Consider the following 22,054-nt stretch of genomic DNA (forward strand, 5'->3'; position numbering starts at 1 on the left):
GGAACTAATGCTGGGACTGGACACGTTTTTTTTTCTACGGTAAATAAAGTGTGGGCATTAGAAAAATGACAATTGACTGTTGAGACTTTGAAAGCCATTTTAAGTGTGAAATACAATTTAACAAATTCTTGTAAAAACTTCATGGCCTTTTAAACGACAGAAGTTACTGTAAAAATTCACTCAAGTGAGAAATATGCCACAGAATAAAATAATACTATACATAATTTTTAATGTATTACATTTTTAAATTGTACTTTGTTGAAATTTAAAAATAGATATGACAATACTATTTTTGCGTTCTATGAATTTTTTTTGTTGCTCTCTATAGACCAAATTTTTAATCAAGAAACCTCCCCCCTCCCTCCCGTTAATGGTGCCCCGCTTTACCAATGTTAAAATCTGGCCACCTTCTCTGTGGAACAAATAGGGGGAGGCACTGCCTGACCCCAAATACCAGGAGGAGGAACGATGGAGCACCACGGACACGAGTCCCACCGCCCCCTTTGTTTCCGCACGGAAGCTTTGCCGTGCGGGACCTACGGACCGGAAACGGAAGTGCTCCTCCGAGGCCCTCCGCCGCCTCACGTTGCGTTCTTTGCTCCCTTCGGGGTTTGCGGCTGTCCGCCGTGGGCCCGGGGGGCCTGTGTCGTCACACCCCGAGTTTGGAGGCGCTCTTCCGGCCCCCCCGCCCTGCGGACGCCGAGGAGCCGGGCTGGAGCTGCGCGCGTCGCTGCGGTCGGTCCGTCGGACCCGGGGGGTGAGGACTCGTGCGGAGTCGGGGTCCCCGGGGCTCCCGGGTCGGGCCTGCAGGTGTGTTGTTGGCTCGTGGTGCTGACTCGGGGCGCTGCGGGCTCCGCGCCTCCCTTTGCACCGCGCACGGCGGGTGCTGCACCGCAGCGACCCCGAGTTTGCAGCGGAGCCCGCTTTGGGAAGGGCTCGCTCAAGAATGGGTGTGCGTTCCTGGAAGCAAGGTGTCAGGTTTGCGCAGACACTGGTTTTCTGTTGCTGGTTTCTTTTTTCTTGATAGTTTTTTCAACCTGCTCGTAACCAGCCTCCTCTTTCAGTGCCCCGCGTTGGACAACGCTGAAGTGGTCAAATTCGAAATAAAGTCTGCAGTCAGGGCTTGCAGAACCCTTCGCGTAACTAGTTGGGGGCGCGCTTAACACTTTGATTCATAGTTCGAATCCCTATTCAGTGCCGGGAGCGCCCCTTTAGGCGCAAGGGCCGGCTTTGAGGTTAGCGTCGGATGTAGGATTATATATGTACAATGATGGTTATCCCCAACCTCAGGAGGAAAACATTTAGTAAGAGGCATGGTGTGGGGAATTCCTTGGGTGTGAAGCCAACATTTTCATCAAGAATGGAAGTTTTTGCAAATCCGGCTGGACCAGAGGATGCACATTGGCACAGAGAGCAACTGGACACACAGGGAATCCAGGGCAATGACTCCTTCAGGACCAGTGATGAGAGTGGCGATGCCTGGACGGTGGAGAGAATGTGGGGTAGAAATTGGGAGCTGATTACAGGAATCTACTTATAGCCTCCTCATTGGGAGAGAGAGGAGAGAAGAGGGCAGGGGGAGACGTCAGACAGTGTAATCTATGACAAAATAATAATATGTGAATGATGAAGGGTTCACGAGGTGGGGGGAGTGGGGAGGGAGGGGGAAATGAGCAGCAGATATTAAGGGCTCAAGTAGAAGGTAAATGTTTTGAGAATGATGATGGCAACAAATGTACATATGTGCTTGACACAATGGATGGATGCATGGATGGATGGATGGATGCATGCATGCATGGATGGATGGGTGGATGGATGGATGGATGGATGGGTGGATGCATGCATGCATGGATGGATGGATGGGTGGATGATGGATGGATGGATGGATGGATGATGCATGGATGGATGGATGGATGGATGCATGCATGCATGCATGGATGGATGGGTGGATGATGGATGGATGGATGGATGGATGATGCATGGATGGATGCATGGATGGATGGATGGGTGGATGATGGATGGATGGGTGGATGGATGCATGGATGGATGCATGGATGGATGGGTGGACGATGGATGGATGGATGGATGGATTGTGATAAGAATTGTATGACTTCCAGAGGCAGGAGGGGGGAGAAAAAAAAGAATTGTATGAGCCCCCCAATAAAATGATTAAAAGAAGAATGGAAGTTTGAAACATTGTTTAACTGTAAAATGATCAGATATGTAATTCCCCCATCGAATTCACGATGAATTAATAAATCAGGAGATGAGATAGTATGAGAAGCAACACAACCTGTAGTCCTTGGTCGGATATAAAGTGTTGATGTTGATGAAAAACGCTTACTGTACGTGATGAGAGCGTGTGCACCTCCATTGTCTGCTCTGTGTTGAGTCAGATCCTCAAGATTGAGCCACAGCGGTGACGAAAAAGGCATTGGTGAAGCACAGATGTGCACATCCTGAGTCAAGGAAGAGTCACTCTTAGGAATGAAGGCCAAATAGGAGTCCGTGTGTACTCAGTAATCAAAATCCTCCAGTAGATGCTAGAGCAACACCCATGATACCGTTTTGTTTTAAATCATTTTATTGGGGTTTGGACGGCTCTTTTCACAATCCATACAGACAGCCGTTGTGGCAAGCACATTTGTACGTTTGTTGCCATCATTTTCAAAACACTTTCTTTCTACTTGAGCCCTTGATATCAGCTCGTTTCCCCGCCCTCCCCAGCCCTTCCTCCCTCATGAATTGAACCCTTAATAATTTATTAAAATTTTTTTCAGTGTCTTTTTCATCCACTCTTCTATTGTCCATCCCCCTGGGAGGGGGTTATATGAAGATCCTTGTGATGGGTTCTCCCTTTCTTCCCCCACCTTCCCCTTACCCTCCTGGTATCACTACTCTCATCATTGGTCCTGAAGACGGATGATCCCCTGTGTTTCCAGCTCTTATCTGTACCGGTGCACATGCTCTGGTCCAGCTGGATTTGTAAGGTAGAATTGGGATCATGACAGTGAAGGTGGGTGGTGGGTGGGAGGAAGCATCAAAAAATAGAGGAAAGTTGTATGTTTCACCAGCGCTCTACTGCATCCTGACTGGCTCGACCCTTCCGTGTGACCCTTCTATAAGGGGATGTCCAGTTGTCTGCAGATGGGCTTTGGGTCTTTGCTCCACACTCCCCTTGTTTTGTTTTCTAGGTCCCTCATCTAATAAGTTTCTCACAGAGTAATTCAGTTGTCCTGGGAGTCCTTGCATGATAGAAAGGTTCCCTTTCCTAATGGTGTACGGAATTGGAAATGAAGAAAGCAGGGCTGTGCTCTGGAGGCTGGAGCCCATTCTGCCTTCGGTGTAAGTGCCCTCAGGATGGGCCTGTTCCCCGCACCTGGGACGAAGCCAGACACCCATCCCTCCTGCTTACTCAACACTGTCTCCACCCCATGCTCTGATTTCAGCGCCTCATTTTGGTGCAGGGAGAACTAAGCCAGCTCAGGCAGCCAGGGACCTGGGGCGACCCTCTGGCACCTCCGAAAACCCCACGGCTGGATTTCAACTGCTCTGACTCGCGTGGGAGACAGACATCACTCGTCTGCCTCCAGACTGCGCTGTGCTCCGCATCCACCGCCCGTCCTGCCTCCTGAAGTGACTTTTGGGGTTCAAGAGGCCACCTTGCCCTAGATCTTCAGAAGCCAGAGCCAGGAAATGGTGAGTTCTAAGGGACTCTTGGGCTCTTTTGACCACAGGTACGTGAGGCTGGATATGAACTGTTGCCGCGCCAACCTTGTGTCGCTCAACATTGTAACTCAAATGCATCGATTCTAGCGTGGTTGTGCACATTCGGTGTTCCAGATTGACAGGTCTATGATACAGCTGTAACAAGCAACATGCCTTGATTCAGGCAAGCATGTCCCCCAAGGTGACCTTGTGCACTTCCCTTCTTTGAGGCTATCTTGTGCAGCAGATCTGCCCAGTTAAAGTGGGGCAGTGTCCACTCCCAAACTCCTTCCCAGAATTTGGGAATTCTTGTTTCTGTTTTGGGTCAGTGCTGCCATCTTTATTTCCATGTCACTTTAGGATAGGAGTCCTGCCGGCCCAGCGTGTAAACATTCCCCTGCTGACAGAGCGTTCAGTCATCCAAACAGCTGCTCGGTGGGAGCGGTGTTTCGATAAAGATGCACCGCCTCTGGGGCAATCCACCTCTCACTCCATCTACTCACTGTGAGTCAGAATGGATGTGTTGGTAGTAGGTCTAGCGTTATGTGTTTACTTCATTGTTTTTCTTTATAAGTCTTGGAGTTTTTTTAGCTTAATCATTTTATTGTGAGCTTGTGCATCTCTTGTCACAATCCATCCATTGTGTCAAGCACATTTGTACATTCATTGCCATCATCATTCTCGAAACATTTGCTTTCTACCTGAGCCCTTGGTATCAGCTACCTATTTGTCCCCTCACTCCCCAGTCCCCCCTCCCTCATGAACCCTTGATAATTTATTAATTATTGTTACTTTGTCATATCTTACATTGTGAACGTCTCCCTTCACCCACTTTTCTGTTGTCCATCCCCCAGGGGAGGGGGTTATATGTAGATCCTTGTGATTGGTTCCCCCTTTCCACCCCACCCTCCTTCCACACGTCTTGGGGGTTTTTTGTTTGCTTGTTTTAAGTCTTGATTTTTTTTTTAAGAGAGCTGTTTCTCTTTATCGTGGTACAGGATGAGGCGAGAGGGCCTGGCACTAGACAGAACAAGGGAGTCAGCCTGTCACCAGGGAGACCCAGCCCTGCAGAGGGTGCCGGATGGGTGGGTCTCCCAGGAGGTGGTCTTCTAGGAGTGGAGCGGAGGTCGGGAATGTATTCTAGCAACCGCGTCTCCTTGAACTTACTGAGCTGAACTCGGCAGAAAGAGAATCCTCCGAGGAGGAGGTACAGGCCGCAGCGATGAGACAGCTATCGCTGACTTGCTGTCAGAGGGTGAATATGTTCTGGGGGCCGTTCCCAAAATCCTTCTCCGTGAAGGGAATGTCCTCAATCAGGACCGCGGAGTGGACCCTGAAAAAGACCCCGAGCTTGTGCGATCACTCCCCCAGCACGGAAGGCGATGCCATAAGCAGCCAGCTCGGGACCTCAGCACGAGTAACGGCATGAAGAGGGGTCAGGCATCGCCGAGACGTGAGCCTGGTTGGAAACGGGGTGCAGAAAGCCTAGGACGCACAGTGGGGAATCACAATGGACTAGGACTAGGCTCGTGCCGCTGTGTCTTCCCCCCTCCCACTTTTCCAACTTTACACATTTCCGTCACTGCTAATGACCTTTTCTGAGTCTAAACCATGTATCTTTTCTTTCCTGGGTATAAAGGTTATGTTAGACCAGGTTGACTAGGAAAACAAATCCATTGACACTCACACATGTATAAGAAAGAGCTTTTTATCCACAAGTAACTATGTAGGAAGAGAACATCCCAACCCAATCCAGCCCAAGACCTCAAGTTCTATTCTGGTCCATAAGACCCTCTTCAGACTCACACAGCGCATGCAATGATGCAGAATGTAGGAAGGTCACAGCCCAGGGGCTGCAAAGTCCCGTGGATCCAATGATGGGGACTCTTTTCCGGGGCTCTGGCAGCAACTAGGGTCCACCAGCAGGAAGGAGAAGGCAGAGAGAGAGGGGTTCCCAGAACCCTCCTTATGAGAAGGCCATGCCCACAAAGAGTCACCATCAGGCTGTGACCTCACTGGCAGGCTGGGCTGCACCCCTACAGTCTTACATATCTTCAAGTTGACATGAAATTTTGTAACCACTAATGGAGGTTAATGGATCCATTTGTGTCCTGTGCATTTACCTTGGATTTGGTGTTGTCGATGACCTATGAAATGTGTATGAGTATGTGCATGTGACTTGTGTGTATGAGTGTCTGCATCTGACATGTGTTTGCATGTAACATGTCTTTGTGAGTGTCTGCATATGAAACGTGCATGAGTGTCTGCATGTGACGTGTGTGTGTATGAATGTCTACATGTGACGTGTGTGTGTGACTGTCTGCATATGACGTGTGTGCATGAGTGTCTGCATATAGTGTGTACATGAATGTCTACATGTGATGTGTGTGTATGCGTGTCTACATATGACCTGTGTGCATGGGTGTCTGCATATGATGTGTGTGTATGAGTGTCTGCATATGGTGTGTACATGAGTGTCTGCATATGACCTGTGTGCATGAGTGTCTGCATATGGTGTGTACCTGAGTGTCTGCATATGACCTGTGTGCGTGCGTGTCTACATATGACATGTGTATGTGAGTGTCTACATATGACCTTTGTGCATGAGTGTCTACATATGACATGTGTATATGAGTATCTACATATGACCTGTGTGCATGAGTGTGTACATATGACATGTGTATATGAGTGTCTACATATGACCTTTGTGCATGAGTGTCTACATATGACGTGTGTGTATGAGTGTCTGCATATTACCTGTATGCATGAGTGTCTACATGTGACGTGTGTGAGTGTCTACATGTGACGTGTGTGTATGAGTATCTACATATGACCTGTGTGCATGAGTGTCTACATGTGACGTGTGTGCATGAGTGTGTACATGTGACGTGTGTGTATGAGTGTCTGCATATGACCTGTGTGCGTGCGTGTCTACATATGACCTGTGTGCATGAGTGTCTACATGTGACGTGTGTGTTTGAGTGTCTGCATGTGACCTGTGTGAGTGTCTGCATATGACCTGTGTGCATGAGTGTCTACATGTGACCTGTGTGCATGAGTGTCTACATGTGACGTGTGTGCATGAGTGTCTGCACTGTCTTGGCTGTGTTTCAGTGAAGGATCTGTGGGTTTGCCTTGGTTGAGCAGAACAGTCGTTTTTAATATTTGAAATGATGTGCAGACGTGCTTCTCGTGCCTGTGTTCCCGGTCTCGCCTGTGGACTTTGCCTCCTGCTACCTTTGCCTGTCCTCTGTGAGAGGGACACGGGGGACAAGAAAAAATAGGCAATTGGCATAGAGAAATTCACAGTTCTCCAAAATACGATGCTTTTCACCAGTGGAACACCTGCCACCTCCCGTGCTCCTAGACTTGAAGGAAGTATGGGACTGCAGGGCCTGGGCCCCCAGTGTTTGGGCCCTGGGTCCTCACAAGGTGATTAGGTGACTAAGGGAAAATCTCCCATTCTGCAGCTGATGGTTAAAAAGGGAGTGAGGTCTGAATGGCTGAATCTCAGCGCTCTTTTCAAACAGTTCTAGACAATAAAGAGGGAGACATAGGACCAATTGCTGGCAGTCAAACCATGGAAAGAGGATTTCCATGTGCTGAAAGCCTTTGAAACGAAGCATCCTCTCTCTGAGGAAGGGAAGTCGTGAAGAGATTAGACTGAAAGCTAATACCCTAGAGTCGACCTGGGTAAAGCACAGAACTTTGGATCAAATGCGCTGATTTCTTAGTTCCCGGAGACTGTCAGCCTCAACCTCTGCCCTGTTCCCATTGGCCGAGTGGTGCCCTGCTGACCCAGAACGTGTGGGCTGTTTTAGGACTCAGTGGTCCCTGAGGATGTGGCCGTCGAATTCAGCCAGGAAGAGTGGGCTCTGCTGCATCCGGATCAGAAGGAACTCTACAGGGACGTGATGGTGGAGACCATGAAGAACCTGGCCTCCATTGGTAAGAACACGCCTTAAGTGCTCACTTCTTTCAGTGGAACAGAAAGATTTCCTTCACCTTTGGCCCAGTCTTCAGGATGAGGAATCGACTCCATCGTGAAACTGGGGACATTGCCCATTGTTCCAGTGCAGGTGAATGTCCTGGCTTCCGAGTGAACATAAAGCTCTGTCTGTGTGGAAGGGAACTTTTTTGGTCTGTGCTGTGATTAAAAGCCACGAGACTCTTGAAGAGAATTAAGTGTAAGAAGCCCGGGCTTCTGGAGGCACCTGAGAGCACTGAGAGAGAGTTGGGTCTGGTAGCGAGTTTCAGTGTATGTGTTACAGGTTTGACAGTATTAATTCGTGGCGGGTAGACTCGAAACTGCCCATCTCTGGCCACCCTGAAGAGCAGAGTTTGGGCTCAAGGTCAAGGCAACCGATCCTTTCCCTTCACTGTCTTCCTGTACGCGAGCACTGTGTTAGCTCTTCCCCCTTTATTTTTCCTGAGAAGCAAAGAGACCATCTAAGGGCAGTGGACGCATGTAGGTCCCTGGGTCCGGAAGTGTCCCAGGAAACCAGGAATTGTAAGGAGCAGCCTCAAATGGAGGGAATTACACGTGAATCATTGAGCAAGGAGAAATGTTCAGAAAGACACCTGAGCGGACTCCTGTATTGTGAGCAGTCCCCATACTGTGGTCGTGGAGGCCCTGCCGGTCTTTATAATGACAATGTCAGGTGAGCATTAGATGGTTAACTACAAGTACCTGCCACACACAGGAGAAAGATAAGACATCCTATTCCTGAAAAGAATTACAGCCTCAGAAACCCTTACATAGCAACGTTTCTCAATCTTTCTAATGCCTCGACCCTTTAATACAGTTCCTCATGTGTGGTGACCCCCGGCAGCCATAAAATTATTTTTGTTGCTACTTCATCACTGTAATGTTGCCAATCTTATGAATTGGGCGACCCCTGTGAAAGGGTTCTTCATCCCCCTAAAGGTATCGAGATCCTCACAGGTTGAGAACCGCTACTATGTAGGGTCCCATTGAGTGGAAATTGACTTGATAAACAATGTTATCAAATATGTTTCTGCTTTGTTCTCTTTGTTAGACCTGTTCGTCATCATCACTCTCGTTCCTGGTGGATAGATTTCTTAGTTAATTGCTGTGTCACTGTGGTCACCGTGTTAAAAGAGGGAAATTTGACCAGAATTTGTTTTGTTTTTCAAAGTAACCATTTCCCTCCCCGCCCCCCCCCCAATAATTCCTTTTCTTTTTTGTTTCATATTTTGAACTTCAACTTGAACTATTGGGTCAGTTTATAGAAGCCTTGATGACAGTGAAAAGTTATCCAGTGAACATGTGACCGTGCAACTCATGAAGATTTACACCCGGTCCTCCATGTTTGGAGAAGTCTCCCAACCACACAGCAATAAAGATCACTATAAAAACTGTGGGAGACTTTTAAGGTAAGTATCATTCAAACAACAAACTGCATGCTTTAAAATCAGGAAAGGTGTATGACAGGTTTGTATCCTCTCATCCTACTCAATCAATCTGTATGCCGAGCAAATAATCAAAGAAGCTGGATTCTAAAAAAGAATGTGGCATCAGGACTGAAGGTTTATTAACAACCTGCGGTATCCAGATGACATGACCCCACTCGCTGAAAGTAAGGAGGGCTTGAAGCACATGCTGATGAAGGTCAAGGATTGCAGCCTGCAGTATAGATTACAAATCAATAGCATGAGGACCACAATCCTCAAAACTGGACCAACAGATAACAGGATAAAGATGAAAAGGTTGAGGTTGTCAAGGATGGTGTCTTGCTTGGATCCACATTCAGTGCTCGTTGAAAGAGCAGTCAAGAGATCCAAAGATGGCTTGCACACACAAAAAGACAGCTGAGGACTTGGGTGTGCTAGACCCAAGCCATGGCTTCCTCACTCGCCTCATCTGCATGTAAAAGATGGACATTGAATAAGGAAGACCAAAGAAAAACCCATGTGTGGTTGGACTTGAGGGGCCAGGCCCCCACCACTCATCATGGGTTTGATAGGCACAGTTGTACGGTTGAGATATATAGATATTATATTAACGTCATCGAGAGCATGAGAGATAGAAGAGAGAGTCAAATAATGGAGTCAGACATATTTCATGGTAGCATGCTCACCTCAGCCCCGCTTGGTGGTCCACATGGAGTGGGGTGGGAGGGAAGGAGGACAAGGGGAGAGGGAACAGGGGAGGAGAGGGAGCTGATGAGAGGTCAAGGGAGGAGCAGAGAGAGAGATCTCTTTCTAACCAAGGTCTACATACCTTTGGGGGTGTGCAAGCCCACTAATTACAGACAAAGATGTATATCACAGGAAGGGGTCCCACTATAGGTTATACAGCAATGAGAGGGGGACAATCTAGGGGCATACACATCATAGGAAGAGGAGGGATTGGGGGTGCACATGTGACAAGATGGGCGGATCCTAGAGTCAGGATGGCAGCTTAACTTTGGATGTCCCAGAGTGCTTTTGAACTATTTTCTGAATCCCCATAGGGAACATTATCAGTAGGGTGTGAACTCCACCTACAGGAACCAAATCATTGGGAGGATACCTGTGAGCATCTGACCTCCCCTCACAAGTCCCCCGTTATATATATAAAATTCCAAAGCCACATGGGCGACATGGTTATTTTCTATACATTGAAAGCTGTCAAGGCAAAACTTCATGATCCAATTAATATAGTCAAAAATTCAGGCTTAATAGAAACATTTTGAATCCAGACATGGAGGATAAAGTCCCCCTGTGTCCATCTGCTATTGGAGGAAGGTATGAGAGGGGCTGAATGCCACGGCTGGAAGAAATGGGGCCACATAGGAATGTCTGCTTCTATAGTTAAAGCTGCCGGCCACACAGCAACCAGCTTTGTGCTCGTAAGAGACAACCTCAGAGCAGCACCATACAGGAGGGTAAAGCGAGGAACAATGTCATGAGAATGTGATTAGGACTTACAACTCACAAGGGTGGAGGTCCCCCTCCACCACTAGAAACCTAGCTTTCCAGGTTCCTTTGCGAGACAGTGAAGGATTCGTCCTTAAACACTCTCTTCCTGTTCTTTGCTCCTCACGGTATTTGCCTCATGCGCGAACTTCAAAAGTGCCATAGAGGCCGTGTGATTCTCCTTCATACACCTTAGCTTTCTATAGAAGCAACACGTGATAGCCAGGACGAAAATTGTGTTAATGAGCAGCACTCAGGCTGGAACCCAGGCTATGAGAAATACTTTGAACCCAAGCATGAGATTCCAACCCTTCCATGCCCTTCACCAATCGCTTAATTATATCAGAGCCAGGAGATGCCTCAAGACTGTCTTTGAATGTATAGAAAACATCCCTTTTAAGCTGATCAACATCTTCAACATCTAATGAAATGTTTCCCTTAAAGCCTTGCAAATGTTTCCTAATCAAATCCCAATCATGCAATGTCTTATTATAAGGATAAAGGGTTTTACAAAAATCAGTTACATTCCAATCACATTTCAACAATTGACAAGTCCAAAATCTTCATCTTTCCGCAAAGCAACAATTCTGTTGGAATAGTCCAGTCACATTGTATAAAATATTCCGCTTTGATAAGAATCCCAGAGTTTTTCTTAGACTGCGTCAGCCATGGAAGAAATATCTCAGCAGTCAGCAATTGCCATTCTCAGGAATCTGCGAGGTCTTCTTGACGTTTTGGATAACTTCAGTAACAGGACAGGGGGGTCAGGTCCCACATCAGCTTCCCGGCTTTCTTCTGGGCCTTGCTGGCTGAAGAGAAATCCACCTATGTCCTTTGCCTCTGAAAATATAAACAAATAGCCCCTCTCTTCGGGGTGTCATTAACCTGAAAAAGGAATTGTGATTAAGCTTTTGTGGTTCCTTGTGTCCTTCATGTCCACCTTTCTCCGAACGTGGTTGTGTCCGTCCAAGGGGAGCCCATCAGCTTTATTCTGCAAAACCATAACTGCATAGCCTTTTCTCCGGGTGACAAATGGACCTGGATCCCAAACGCGATTTCCACCTTCTTCGGATTTCTTAGGATCCGCTTTTTCTGTAGACGTGAAAATGTGTTTATCTGTCCTAATTTTGTTGCAAGCTTTTAGTAAGGAAAAAATTTTTTTTATTAAAACGACTAAATGTACTTTGTCACACATAAGATTCCTGTTCTCCCCCTTCTGTTTTAACAATTCAGATTTCAAAGCATTACTAAGAGTCTCAGTTACCTTGCTTGGTCTTGAACCAGTAAAACTACTAGTTAGATAGCCTTCATTGTTCTGTAAATTTCTGCTGCCGGCTCTCAGAGAATCTACAGAACTAACATGTAAATTTTGGCTCCCAGCTCTCAGAGAATTAAGAGAGCTGACTGATTGGGAGAACTTGTTACCATACTTTGAAAGACTGAAAAATTCTTAAAATTGTTCAGCTGTTGCTAACTTAAGTAAAACAGACATTTTTCCTCCAAGTTTACCAGTAAGGTTACAGGCTCTTTGCACGGTATGATTTTTACCTTCTTGCAATATTCTGATCTGGTTAACTTTTCTCATTCCATCCAAGGTGGGTTTAGAGGAAGTTAATGGCTGGTCTTAGGCCCTTGTGAATTCCCTAAGGAAATGACCCCATATCCAGAGTTTAAAAACCTTTTTCCTTCAATTTCTAATTCCATGTGAGGGTGCTTTTGTCTCCCCACAGTAGCGTTCCAGAGACCCCTTCATTTAAAGGGTGGTCAGACTTCTCCAGTACTCTTTCCTGACAGTTGTAACTTTTAACTCCAGTAATGCAAGGAAGCAAACATTGGCTTAAGCAATCTTCCTTTTTTATAAACCATGGTATATCAGAATTCATCACTGCCTTAATTTCTTCATCATCCTGCCCAATAACTTCAGCAACATCTGGAGAATTTAGGTTGGACTTTCCTAATAAACATCCTATAGTTCTTTTAGGTAGCGGACCCCAATTACTGCTTCTAATTTCTGATTCAATCACAGCTTTTGGCTTTTCCTCACAACTCTGATCAACTCCAGGATCAATTTTAATTCCTTGAGTACTTAGGTTAAATCTTCCGGACAACAACTGTATTACTCTTTCAATAAGAGGCTCCTGCTGTGAGTTTGGGGGATACCTATGATTGCTGCCATTCAAAGATTCTCTTGCTGGCTTAGGCAGAAGCCTTGCCTTCTGAGCTCTGTTAGGCAGAACTTGGATCAAACTCCTTCCTCCATTTTCCCGCCGGGAAGCCTTTGCGAGTGGCAACCCTTCACTTTTGAACTTTGAGCGACATGGTCTCGACCAATGAGTTCCCTTCCTACCACGGAGGCAAAGTTCAGGGTCTTTTAAACTCGATCTGAATAGCTGTAGCCTGCTCTCCCTATACTGTCTTTGACGATGACCTGGCTTTCCACAGCTAACGCATTTTCTTCTTGGTTTGGTGTAATTTGCCAAGGGAGCTGCCGTGAGGTTGACCTTCTATGCATCTGTCTCTACATTCCTGCATTTTTTTTTATTATTGAAAAAGTTTATATTTAGCATTAGCCAGCTGGGCTCACTTTAGATGATTCCAATTTTGTTGGCAACATCTAAAGCGTCAGTCAGGAGCCAGTCGAACATATGGCTTCTTCTCCCCATCAGGCCTGATCAAGGTGTTGACCTTGGCTACGTCAATGTCATAGAGCTTCTCCACAGCCTGTTTGATCTGGTGTGTGGTGGCCTTGACATCCACAGTGAACACAAGTGTGTTGTTTCCTTCGATCTTCTTCATGGCAGACTGTAGTCAAGGGGAACTTGATGATGGCATAATGGTCCAGCTTATTTCTCCTGGGGGCGCTCTTCCCAGGGTATTTGGGCTGCCTTCTTAGTCTCAAGGTCTTGGGCCGCCGGAAGGTGGGTGACGTGTGGATCTTCTTTTTTTGTGGCTGTGGCTGCCTTTCAGCACGGCCTTCTTGACTTTTAAAGCCTTTGCTTTGGCTTCCCTTTTGGGAGGGGCAGGAGCTTCCTTCTTCACCTTCGGCGCCATCTTCGGCGCCATCTTCGTGAAAAGGCCCTGCATATTCCAAGATGTTCTAGCAGCGTGCCCTGTTCCATGTAGGGATGCAAGGCATTTTTACAGTGCTTATTAGAGAAATCATAAGATTGCTTATGCTATAGGCCTCTGACTGCCTGGGCATTTTTTTACATGTTTTGAAGTAGCGTCTTCCATTCAGAACACAAAGTTAGCATAAGCTCATCATTCCGCTGCCTTATAGCTGTGTAACTCAGCTTTTTCTCTTCTGATGGAATTATCTTTTCACCAGCCCTTAGGCAAACTTTGCGTATCTGTCCTATTGTCTGTTCCTTAAACGGTAGTTGGGACTCAACTGTGATATAATTCTCAGCCCCTAGCAATTGAATTCCTATATCTGTGCCCTCTTCTAAATTTGTGTGCACTCGTGCAAGGGCTGCTTCCTTCCACCGCATTTGATGTTGCAAAGATTCTGAAGAGTAAAGACAAATTTTCGCTAAAGCTCCTGGACTCTGCTAAAGCCCTTATCATGCTAATTATAAATTGTGAGTCTGGGCCATGATCATTGACTGCCTGCTTAAGAGCTTTTAGCAACTCAAAGGAAAGGGCACTGTGAATTCCTTGTGGGTGTTTCCCGTAAGGCTGTCTGTTAGTAGCTTTAAGAGGATAAGACCTTCTAAATTCTGCATCTCCATCTGCAATCCCCCTTTCTACCCTAGAAAGTAAAGGTGCTTTCCTATAATTCCACCTCTTTGCTTCTGATCTCTGAGCTCGGCTTCTCAACCTGTATGTCTTGAAGCTCCACTTCCTGAACTTCATCATCTGTGTTAGCTCCCTTACTTTGCATTTCTTTGGAGCTCATCTCTCCACCTCCAGCACTGGCTTGCTTGCTTGTGTTACAATCTCTAGTCCTTCTTACACTCAATTCCAGCAGGGGAGCAGATGCTGTTACTATATCCCCTTCTGACTCAGACTTAGGTTTTTCAGCTCTGCCTAAAATCTTCTCATCTGCCTGAAACCCATCCTGATTGCTTCTCACCTGATTTAACTTTGCAAAGCTTAGATGCTTCTCACTACTTTGCTGATCTTGTTTCTTTGCTTTCTCTACCTTTGAAAACAAGGGAGCTTCCTGGGATTGTTTAGTGGTCTCGCTTTGGGTCTTGGAATCTGGAATTGGATGCCTCTAGTACTTTTATCACCTTTAGACCTTCGGAGGCTGCAGTCCCCCGAGGGCATATAGGCTTTGGCCATGAGGTTTCCTTTAGAATCAGAGGCCTTGCATGACAAGTCAATCCCTGCTTCTTCAGTTTTTCCTAAAGTTTCATCACCTCAATCATGCTCAGTCACAGACACTTTTGCTTTCTTTTCTAGATTTGAATAGATACAAGACTTCTCACTGCACTGATAATCATTCTCTTCCTCCTGCCAAGGTTTTAAAAACATATTAACTTGAACCCACAGAGATGGGCCATGAGAAGCCAATGGAGGAGCTGAGAGAGCAAGAGCCCTCCCTCTCTATTGCTAACCCAAGCCTATATACCTTTGGGGGTGTGAAAGCCCACTAATTACAGGTAAAGACGTCACAGGAAGGGGTTACACTATAGGTTATACAGCAATGAGAGAGGGACAATTTAAGGACATACACGCCATAGGAAGAAGAGGGATTGGGGGTATACATGTGACAAGATGGGCGGATCCTAGAGTCAGATTGGCAGCTTAACTTTGGATGTCCCAGAACTGGGTTTGATCTGTTCTTTGGCTCCTCATAGGAACCATTACCAGTAGGGTGTGAACTACACCTACAGGAACCCAATGATAACTGCAGGCCTGTCCGTTGTCCTTAATGGTGTGGGGGCCCACTGCAGTCTGGCAACTGATTGCCCTCGGGGAGGATGCCTACAAGCGTCTGACCTCTCACCACACCCATGTATTTGAGTTGTGGTGCTAGAGACTATTCAAAGTATAGTGGGCTGCTATAAGGACAAACAAATGTCTTGGTAAAAGACCGGATACTTCGGGCTTGTTATCAGGAGAGACCAGTCCCTGGAGAAGGGCATCATGTTAGGTGGGGAAGAGGGGTAGTGAAGGAAAGGAGGGCCCTTGAGAAAATGGATGGACACCATGGCTGTAACAGTGGACTCAGGCATAAAGAACAGTACTGAGGTGGCACGGGACCGGGAATTGTTTCATTCTGTTATGAGCAAGGTTGCTTTGGGTTGGAACCGACCCAATAGCACCTACCAAGAACATAATTCAAGCAAAACTGCTCATTCTAGAACCCCAGGAAAAGGTTCTTAGGTGCCATGAGCTTAAAATACATATTTGTGTGTTTATACCAGGTTTTGTGTTCCGGCTGCCTCAGGTTTAATTAAACAAATAACACAGGAGCACACCAGCTGTATTACCAGGCCCTCTGTCCTCAGATGGGGAACCCTACCATGCAGCCTTCCAGGGGGACCTGGTCACCTTTGAGAGCTTAACCTGGAGCCTGCAAATGAGTTGAGGCCTTGGTTGGACCCATTAGACTTACTTTGAGCCTTGGATTTTCAACCCTGGCCAGCAGAGCCTCAGACCCTTGGCAGTACTTGCCTAAGACCACTGTCCAAGCAGTACTTGCCCAAGACCACTGTCCAGGCCTGTGATGGTCACTGACAGTGAGTCCACTGAGCTGACAGTTGGCACCTATTGGGATCTTAGGCTAAACCCCCTTGGACTTTGTAAGAGACTTGATAGCCTTGACCTGTGCGTCCGTGGCTTGGCTTGTTGGCCAGTCATTTCTTCAGGTGTTTCCATGCTTCATGACAAAGCATGTATTTCTTGGGAATTTGGGGGTCCCCTCCCTTAAAATATTCATGTCATTGTGATTGGGATTTCTTGATGCTTTTTTTAAAAACTTTTATTTTAAGCTTAATTGACTCTGGAGCCTTGAGTTTTTGCTTCTTAGGTTTCTTCTGGGATTTCTTCTTTGCAGCTTCCTCTTCTGGTTTGGGAACAATGTGTTCCTTTTCAGTCGGGATCACTGCAGTGTGGCAGGGGTGGGGCTCACGTGTGGGTTGGCCCCACCATGAGCTCTATATGTCCAGCAACCCATCTTGGGCACTTTGTTCACCCAATGTGCTCAATGACTAGAGAATCTACATCTAAACCCTTAAGAGGAGCATCACTCTGCATTTTTAAGCATATACAGCAAAACTTCAGCACTCTTTTCTGGGCCACCGACCCTGGGTCCAACCCCACTGTGTGGCCTGGTCACATCTACCAATCCCACCATTGTAACGTCAGAAGGACACACAGCTCCTGCAGTGACATCTTTCAGATACTTAATGGCTCTCCAGATGATGAACTGGACAGGTTCGTGAGGGTTTTTAAAATTCGGGTGAAGATTTGACCCTCTTAATCTGCATGACTTCTATGGGGGTTTCTGGGTCGTTAGTAGCAAGCCATTTTGGTAGATCACCTTAGGCCTCCCCGGGAAGAGCTCCTGATACGTTGATTTTGTGCTGTTCTAGAATTGGTGGTGTATTGTGTGGCTCTTCAGCTTGATGATGTCTACACTGATGTTTGGAGCTCCAGGGGACAAAGAAGAGCACTGTACCAGGGTGCTAACAGGTTCAAGTTGTTGTTAGGTGCCATCTAGTTGACTTCAACCCATAGCGACCTTATGCACACAGAACGAAACACTCCTTAGTCCTACACTGTCCTCATAACTGTCCATGTGCTTGAACCCATCGTTTCAACCGCTCTCTGAATCCATCTTGTTGAGGACTTTCCACTTTTTCACTGCCCCTCCACTTTACTTCCCATGGTGATCTCCTCCAGGGACTGGTTCCTTCTGACAACTTCTCCAAAGTATGTAAGTCAAAGTCTCGTCGTTGTGACCTCTAAGGAACACTCTGGCTGTATTCTTCCAAGGCACATTTGTTTGTCCTTTAAACAGTCCGTGGTCCTTCAGGATTCTTCTCCAGCACCACAATTCAAATGCATCGATGCTTCCGCCTTCTTTATTGAGTGTCCAGCTTTCACATGCCTATGAGGTATGTTAGCCTAACATGTCTATGAGGTATGTTAGAGAAACAAATCCACACTCATACGTGTATAAGAAAGAGCTTTAAATAAAGAGTAATTGTACTTTAAGAAAACATCCCAGTCCAGTCCAGATCAAGCCCATAAGTCCGATATTAGCCCATATGTCTGATACCAGTCCGTAAATTCCTCTTCAGGCTCACACAAAACATGCAATAACGCCGAATGCAGGAAGATCACAGGCCGGTGGGATCTTGTGGATCCAATGGCGGCGTAAGTATCTCAGCGCTGGGTCTACATGTGTCTTGTCATCAGAAATACCAAGCAGGGAAAAAATAAAAAGAAAGAAATACCAAACAGACAGTGTGTGTGTCCCGCCTCCAGCACAGCGTCTCCAGATGAGGTCATCTAGCAGCAACCTGATTGGCAGGGTAAACTCCACCCTGTGGTTCTGAATAGTGTCAAGGGCTCCAGATGCTGTCACCATGACCACATGAGGTGATGGAGAATGCCACAGCCTGAGGCAGGTGTACCTTGGTAATTCAGGAATTCTCATTTCTCTCTAGGTTATCCATGGTTTGTTAGAGTGCACACAGGCAAACGCCTTTGCAGAGCCAATAAAACACAAACATCTTTCTGGTTTTCTCAGCTAAAAGGCAAGACCCATCTGGCATCAGCAGTGATGTCCCTTGGTCCACATCCCCTTCTGAATGCAGCCTGAACCGCTCACACCGCCTTGTCAATGTACTGCTGCGGCCACGGTTGCACCATCTTCAGCAAAATTTTACTTATGGGTGCTATTGATGATCGTCTGTACTCTGGGCCTTCTGTTGGGTCACCTTTCTTTGAAATGGGTACAAATATGGATATCTTCCAGTCAGTTGGCCAAGTATCTGTCTTCCAAATTTCCTGACTTAGATGAGTAAGTGCTACCAGTGCTTCGTCAGCTTGTTGAAACATTTCAGTTGCTATTCCGTCCCTTCCTGGAGCCTTATTTTTGTCTTATGTTTTCAGTGCAGCTTGAACAACTTCTTTCAGCACCATTGATTCTTGCTTCTATGCTACCTCCTGAAATAGCGGCACGTTGAGTAGTTCTTTTTGGTACAAGGACTCTGTGTATTCTTTCCGTTTTCTTTGGCACCTTTCTGCATCATTCAGTGCTTTCTCCATAGAATCTTTCAGGATTGCACTCCAAACAGACTGGTTCATAAAGTTTCAGTAATTGCTGACATGAACAATAGCAGTATATGAATGCAAAGCAACCAAATCTATTGCTCATCAGATTTGGACCACAGAAGGGAAAATCAATGATAGTGGACAATTGTGTGTGTTTGTGTGTGTGTGAGAGAGAGAAAGAGAGAGATTGAGTTTCTATACTCCTGCCTCTGGTCCAAACTCATATAAGACTTCTGAAACTTTAGGGATTTACGTGGAAGATTGGGTATTAGCAGACCTGTGGGCAGCGACAAAGAAGCTATGCATCGATGTTTGTTTTCTGCAAGGTTCAAAATCCAGCGGCTACAGAGTTTGGTCACAATATTCCATAAGTTGCCCTTAATGACATTATCAGTTGCTGAACTGTTATAAACACGTTCAAACCTCTATCTGGACAAATACACACATACATCTGCTTTTATATATTTATATGTATATTTTTCATATAAACCTAATTAATTATTTTCATAGCCCAAACTTTTTTTAAACATTTTATGAGGGGCTCATACAACTCTTATCACAGTCCATACATATACATACATCAATTGTATAAAGCACATCTGTACAGTCTTTGCCCTAATCATTTTTTTTCCTTTTCTTTTTTTACATTTTATTAGGGGCTCATACAACTCTTATCACCATCCATACATATACATACATCAATTGTATAAAGCACATCCATACATTCCCTGCCCCAATCATTCTCAAAGCATTTGCTCTCCACTTAAGCCCCTTGCATCAGGTCCTCTTTTTTTCCCCCTCCCTCCCCGCTCCCCCCTCCCTCATGTGCCCTTGGTAGTTTATACATTGTTATTTCATCATATCTTGCCCTATCCGGAGTCTCCCTTCCCCCCCTTCTCTGCTGTCCGTCTCCCAGGTAGGAGGTCACATGTGGATCCTTGTAATGAGTTCCCCATCATAGCCCAAATTTTTATAAATTTGAATCTGATATCCAGTGCTAGGAACATTGTTCACGTGGCCCCATGATGAGAAGGCCTCATGTTTTAGAAAATCAGTGACAATAATGGTTGTATTTATGCCAGATGATTTAATCTACAAAACACGAGAGAGAGTGAGGCAGAAAATATGCATGTAAACTGTTTGATGATGGTTAAGTAGGAACAAATTATTTCCAACAAAATGTTGCCTCTTTCTAAACAGAAGTCACACATTAGAAAGTCTCCGTGGAAGAAATGAAAGAAGTCAGTACGGGAAATCCTTCAGCCAAAATCTGAATCTTACTGTGCTACAAAAAAATCTTCCAAACAGATTTGCACGCGGTCACTGTGGAAAAGTCTTCCTGGATCACACATCACATGACCATCATACTGGACCTCTCACCGAATACAATACCTGTCAGTGTAAGGAATGTGGATACCCTTGCCTTTGTCCCTCTCACCTGACCACTCCTATGAAAACAGGTAATGGAAAGAAACCCCACAAATGTAAGGTATGTGGGGTGGACTTCGTGTGTATGTCATCCTTTAAGAAGACTGTGACAACACTTGCAGGTGAGAAATGCTCTGATTTTAACAAACGTGAGAAAGGTTTCCGTAGCGTCTCATCTTTTTGGACACATGTGAGACCTCATAAGCATGAAGATAAAGAGGGTTATGAGACCTATAGTCCTTCCCTTATTTTACGTAAAAAATTACCTAATAGAGATAAGCCCCATGAATGTAAGGAATGTGGGAAAACCTTTCGTTATCCATCTGCCCTTTCTAGTCATCAGAGAACCCACAGTGCAGAGAAGCCTTTTGAGTGTAAGGACTGTGGGAAAGCATTTGGTTATCCCTCCGGCCTGTCTACACATCAACGAGTCCATCGTGCAGAGAAGCCTTATGAGTGTAAGAAATGTGGGAAGGCGTTCAGTTATCACTCATCTCTCACCACACATTTGCGAATTCACAGTGGAGAGAAGCCCTACGAATGCAAGGAATGTGGGAAAACCTTCAGTTATTGCTCCTCTTTCACCACCCATATGCGAACTCACAGTGGAGAGAAACCTTATGAGTGCAAGGAATGTGGGAAAGCGTTTAGTTGTTGCTCGTCTCTTATTCTGCATTCACGAATTCACAGTGGAGAGATGCCTTATGAATGCAAGGAGTGTGGGAAAGTCTTTAGGCAGAATTCAAGCCTTGTTATACATAGAAGAATTCACAGTGGGGAGAGACCATATGAATGTAAGGAGTGTGGGAAAGTCTTTAGGCAGGCCTCGAACTTCGCCACACACAGAAGAATTCACAGTGGAGTAAGACCTTATGTATGTAAAGAGTGTGGGAAAGCCTTTAATCAGTCATCGCACCTCACCACACATGTAAAAACTCACAATGGGAAGAGGCTTTATGAATGTGGAAAAGCTTTTAGATGCTGTTCATCGCTCACTCAACATATTCGAACTCACAGTGGAGAGAAACCTTATAATTTGTAAGCTGTGTATAAAGGCTCTCAGTGTTCTTCAGTAGTTTGTAGACATGGAAGACCCTTCTGAGTGGAAATCCTGAGTGTAGGGGATGTTGGAAGGTCTACACAGTCGTCGCCCCTCACTTCATGTGTGAGAACTCAGAATAGGGGACTACGTTGTCAATAAATCAAGTTTAATTCTTACCGCTCTAATACTGCAAATTTGATAGGGAATAAGAATTTTTTCTGGGGTTAAAGCAGCAATTCTGACTAAAAAGAAGTCTTTAGAGCAATTTTGTGCCTTTGGGGGAAACAACAATTTCATTGTAATGTGGGGTTGTGTTCAGGGGTATCTGTTATACTCTCAGTTCAAGGTAACTCTTTCCTTAAAGCCTTTGACTATTCCAAAATGAGGCTAGCAGAAAATAGTCTTGAACATACGTGGTTTTCTGTTTTTTAATGTTTCTATTTATGTTTAGCATATAATTAAATACCTCACATTGATGTAAGAGTCAGGATTTTTGTTTCCTTGTCTAACTTATTTACTTCCATTCTTACCGTCTGTGCACTTAACACTTTGACCCTTTATTATTAGTAAATTTCTCTTACAGCAACACAACACATTGAGCAGAATGCAAATCACCTGTTTTTCATCATTCGTTGGCCTACTAATTTTAGGATCCCCTTATAATATTGTCTATGATTATTACCATACTGCTTACTATCTACTATTTTCTATTCCATTCAT

At 45.6% G+C, this 22,054-nt stretch overlaps 1 protein-coding gene across 5 annotated transcripts; it reads left to right on the top strand.

Annotated features, from left to right (window-relative positions):
- Positions 1-563: 563 nt before the first annotated feature.
- LOC142435603 (uncharacterized) lies at positions 564-21,822 on the top strand. 5 transcript variants are annotated; one of them, XM_075539830.1, is made up of 6 exons: positions 564-810; positions 3,195-3,345; positions 3,450-3,699; positions 7,530-7,656; positions 8,955-9,105; positions 20,065-21,822. In XM_075539830.1, exons 3-6 carry the CDS (start codon positions 3,697-3,699, stop codon positions 21,332-21,334), a joined length of 1,551 nt encoding a protein of 516 aa, XP_075395945.1. In that variant the 5' UTR covers positions 564-810; positions 3,195-3,345; positions 3,450-3,696; the 3' UTR covers positions 21,335-21,822. The 5 variants fall into 5 exon arrangements, with proteins under 5 accessions (XP_075395945.1, XP_075395950.1, XP_075395946.1 ...); XM_075539835.1 differs by having other exon boundaries at positions 20,173-21,822; XM_075539831.1 differs by having other exon boundaries at positions 564-757.
- Positions 21,823-22,054: the final 232 nt, after the last annotated feature.

This window comes from Tenrec ecaudatus, chromosome Y, assembly GCF_050624435.1.
Source record: "Tenrec ecaudatus isolate mTenEca1 chromosome Y, mTenEca1.hap1, whole genome shotgun sequence".
Classification (NCBI taxonomy): domain Eukaryota; kingdom Metazoa; phylum Chordata; class Mammalia; order Afrosoricida; family Tenrecidae; genus Tenrec; species Tenrec ecaudatus.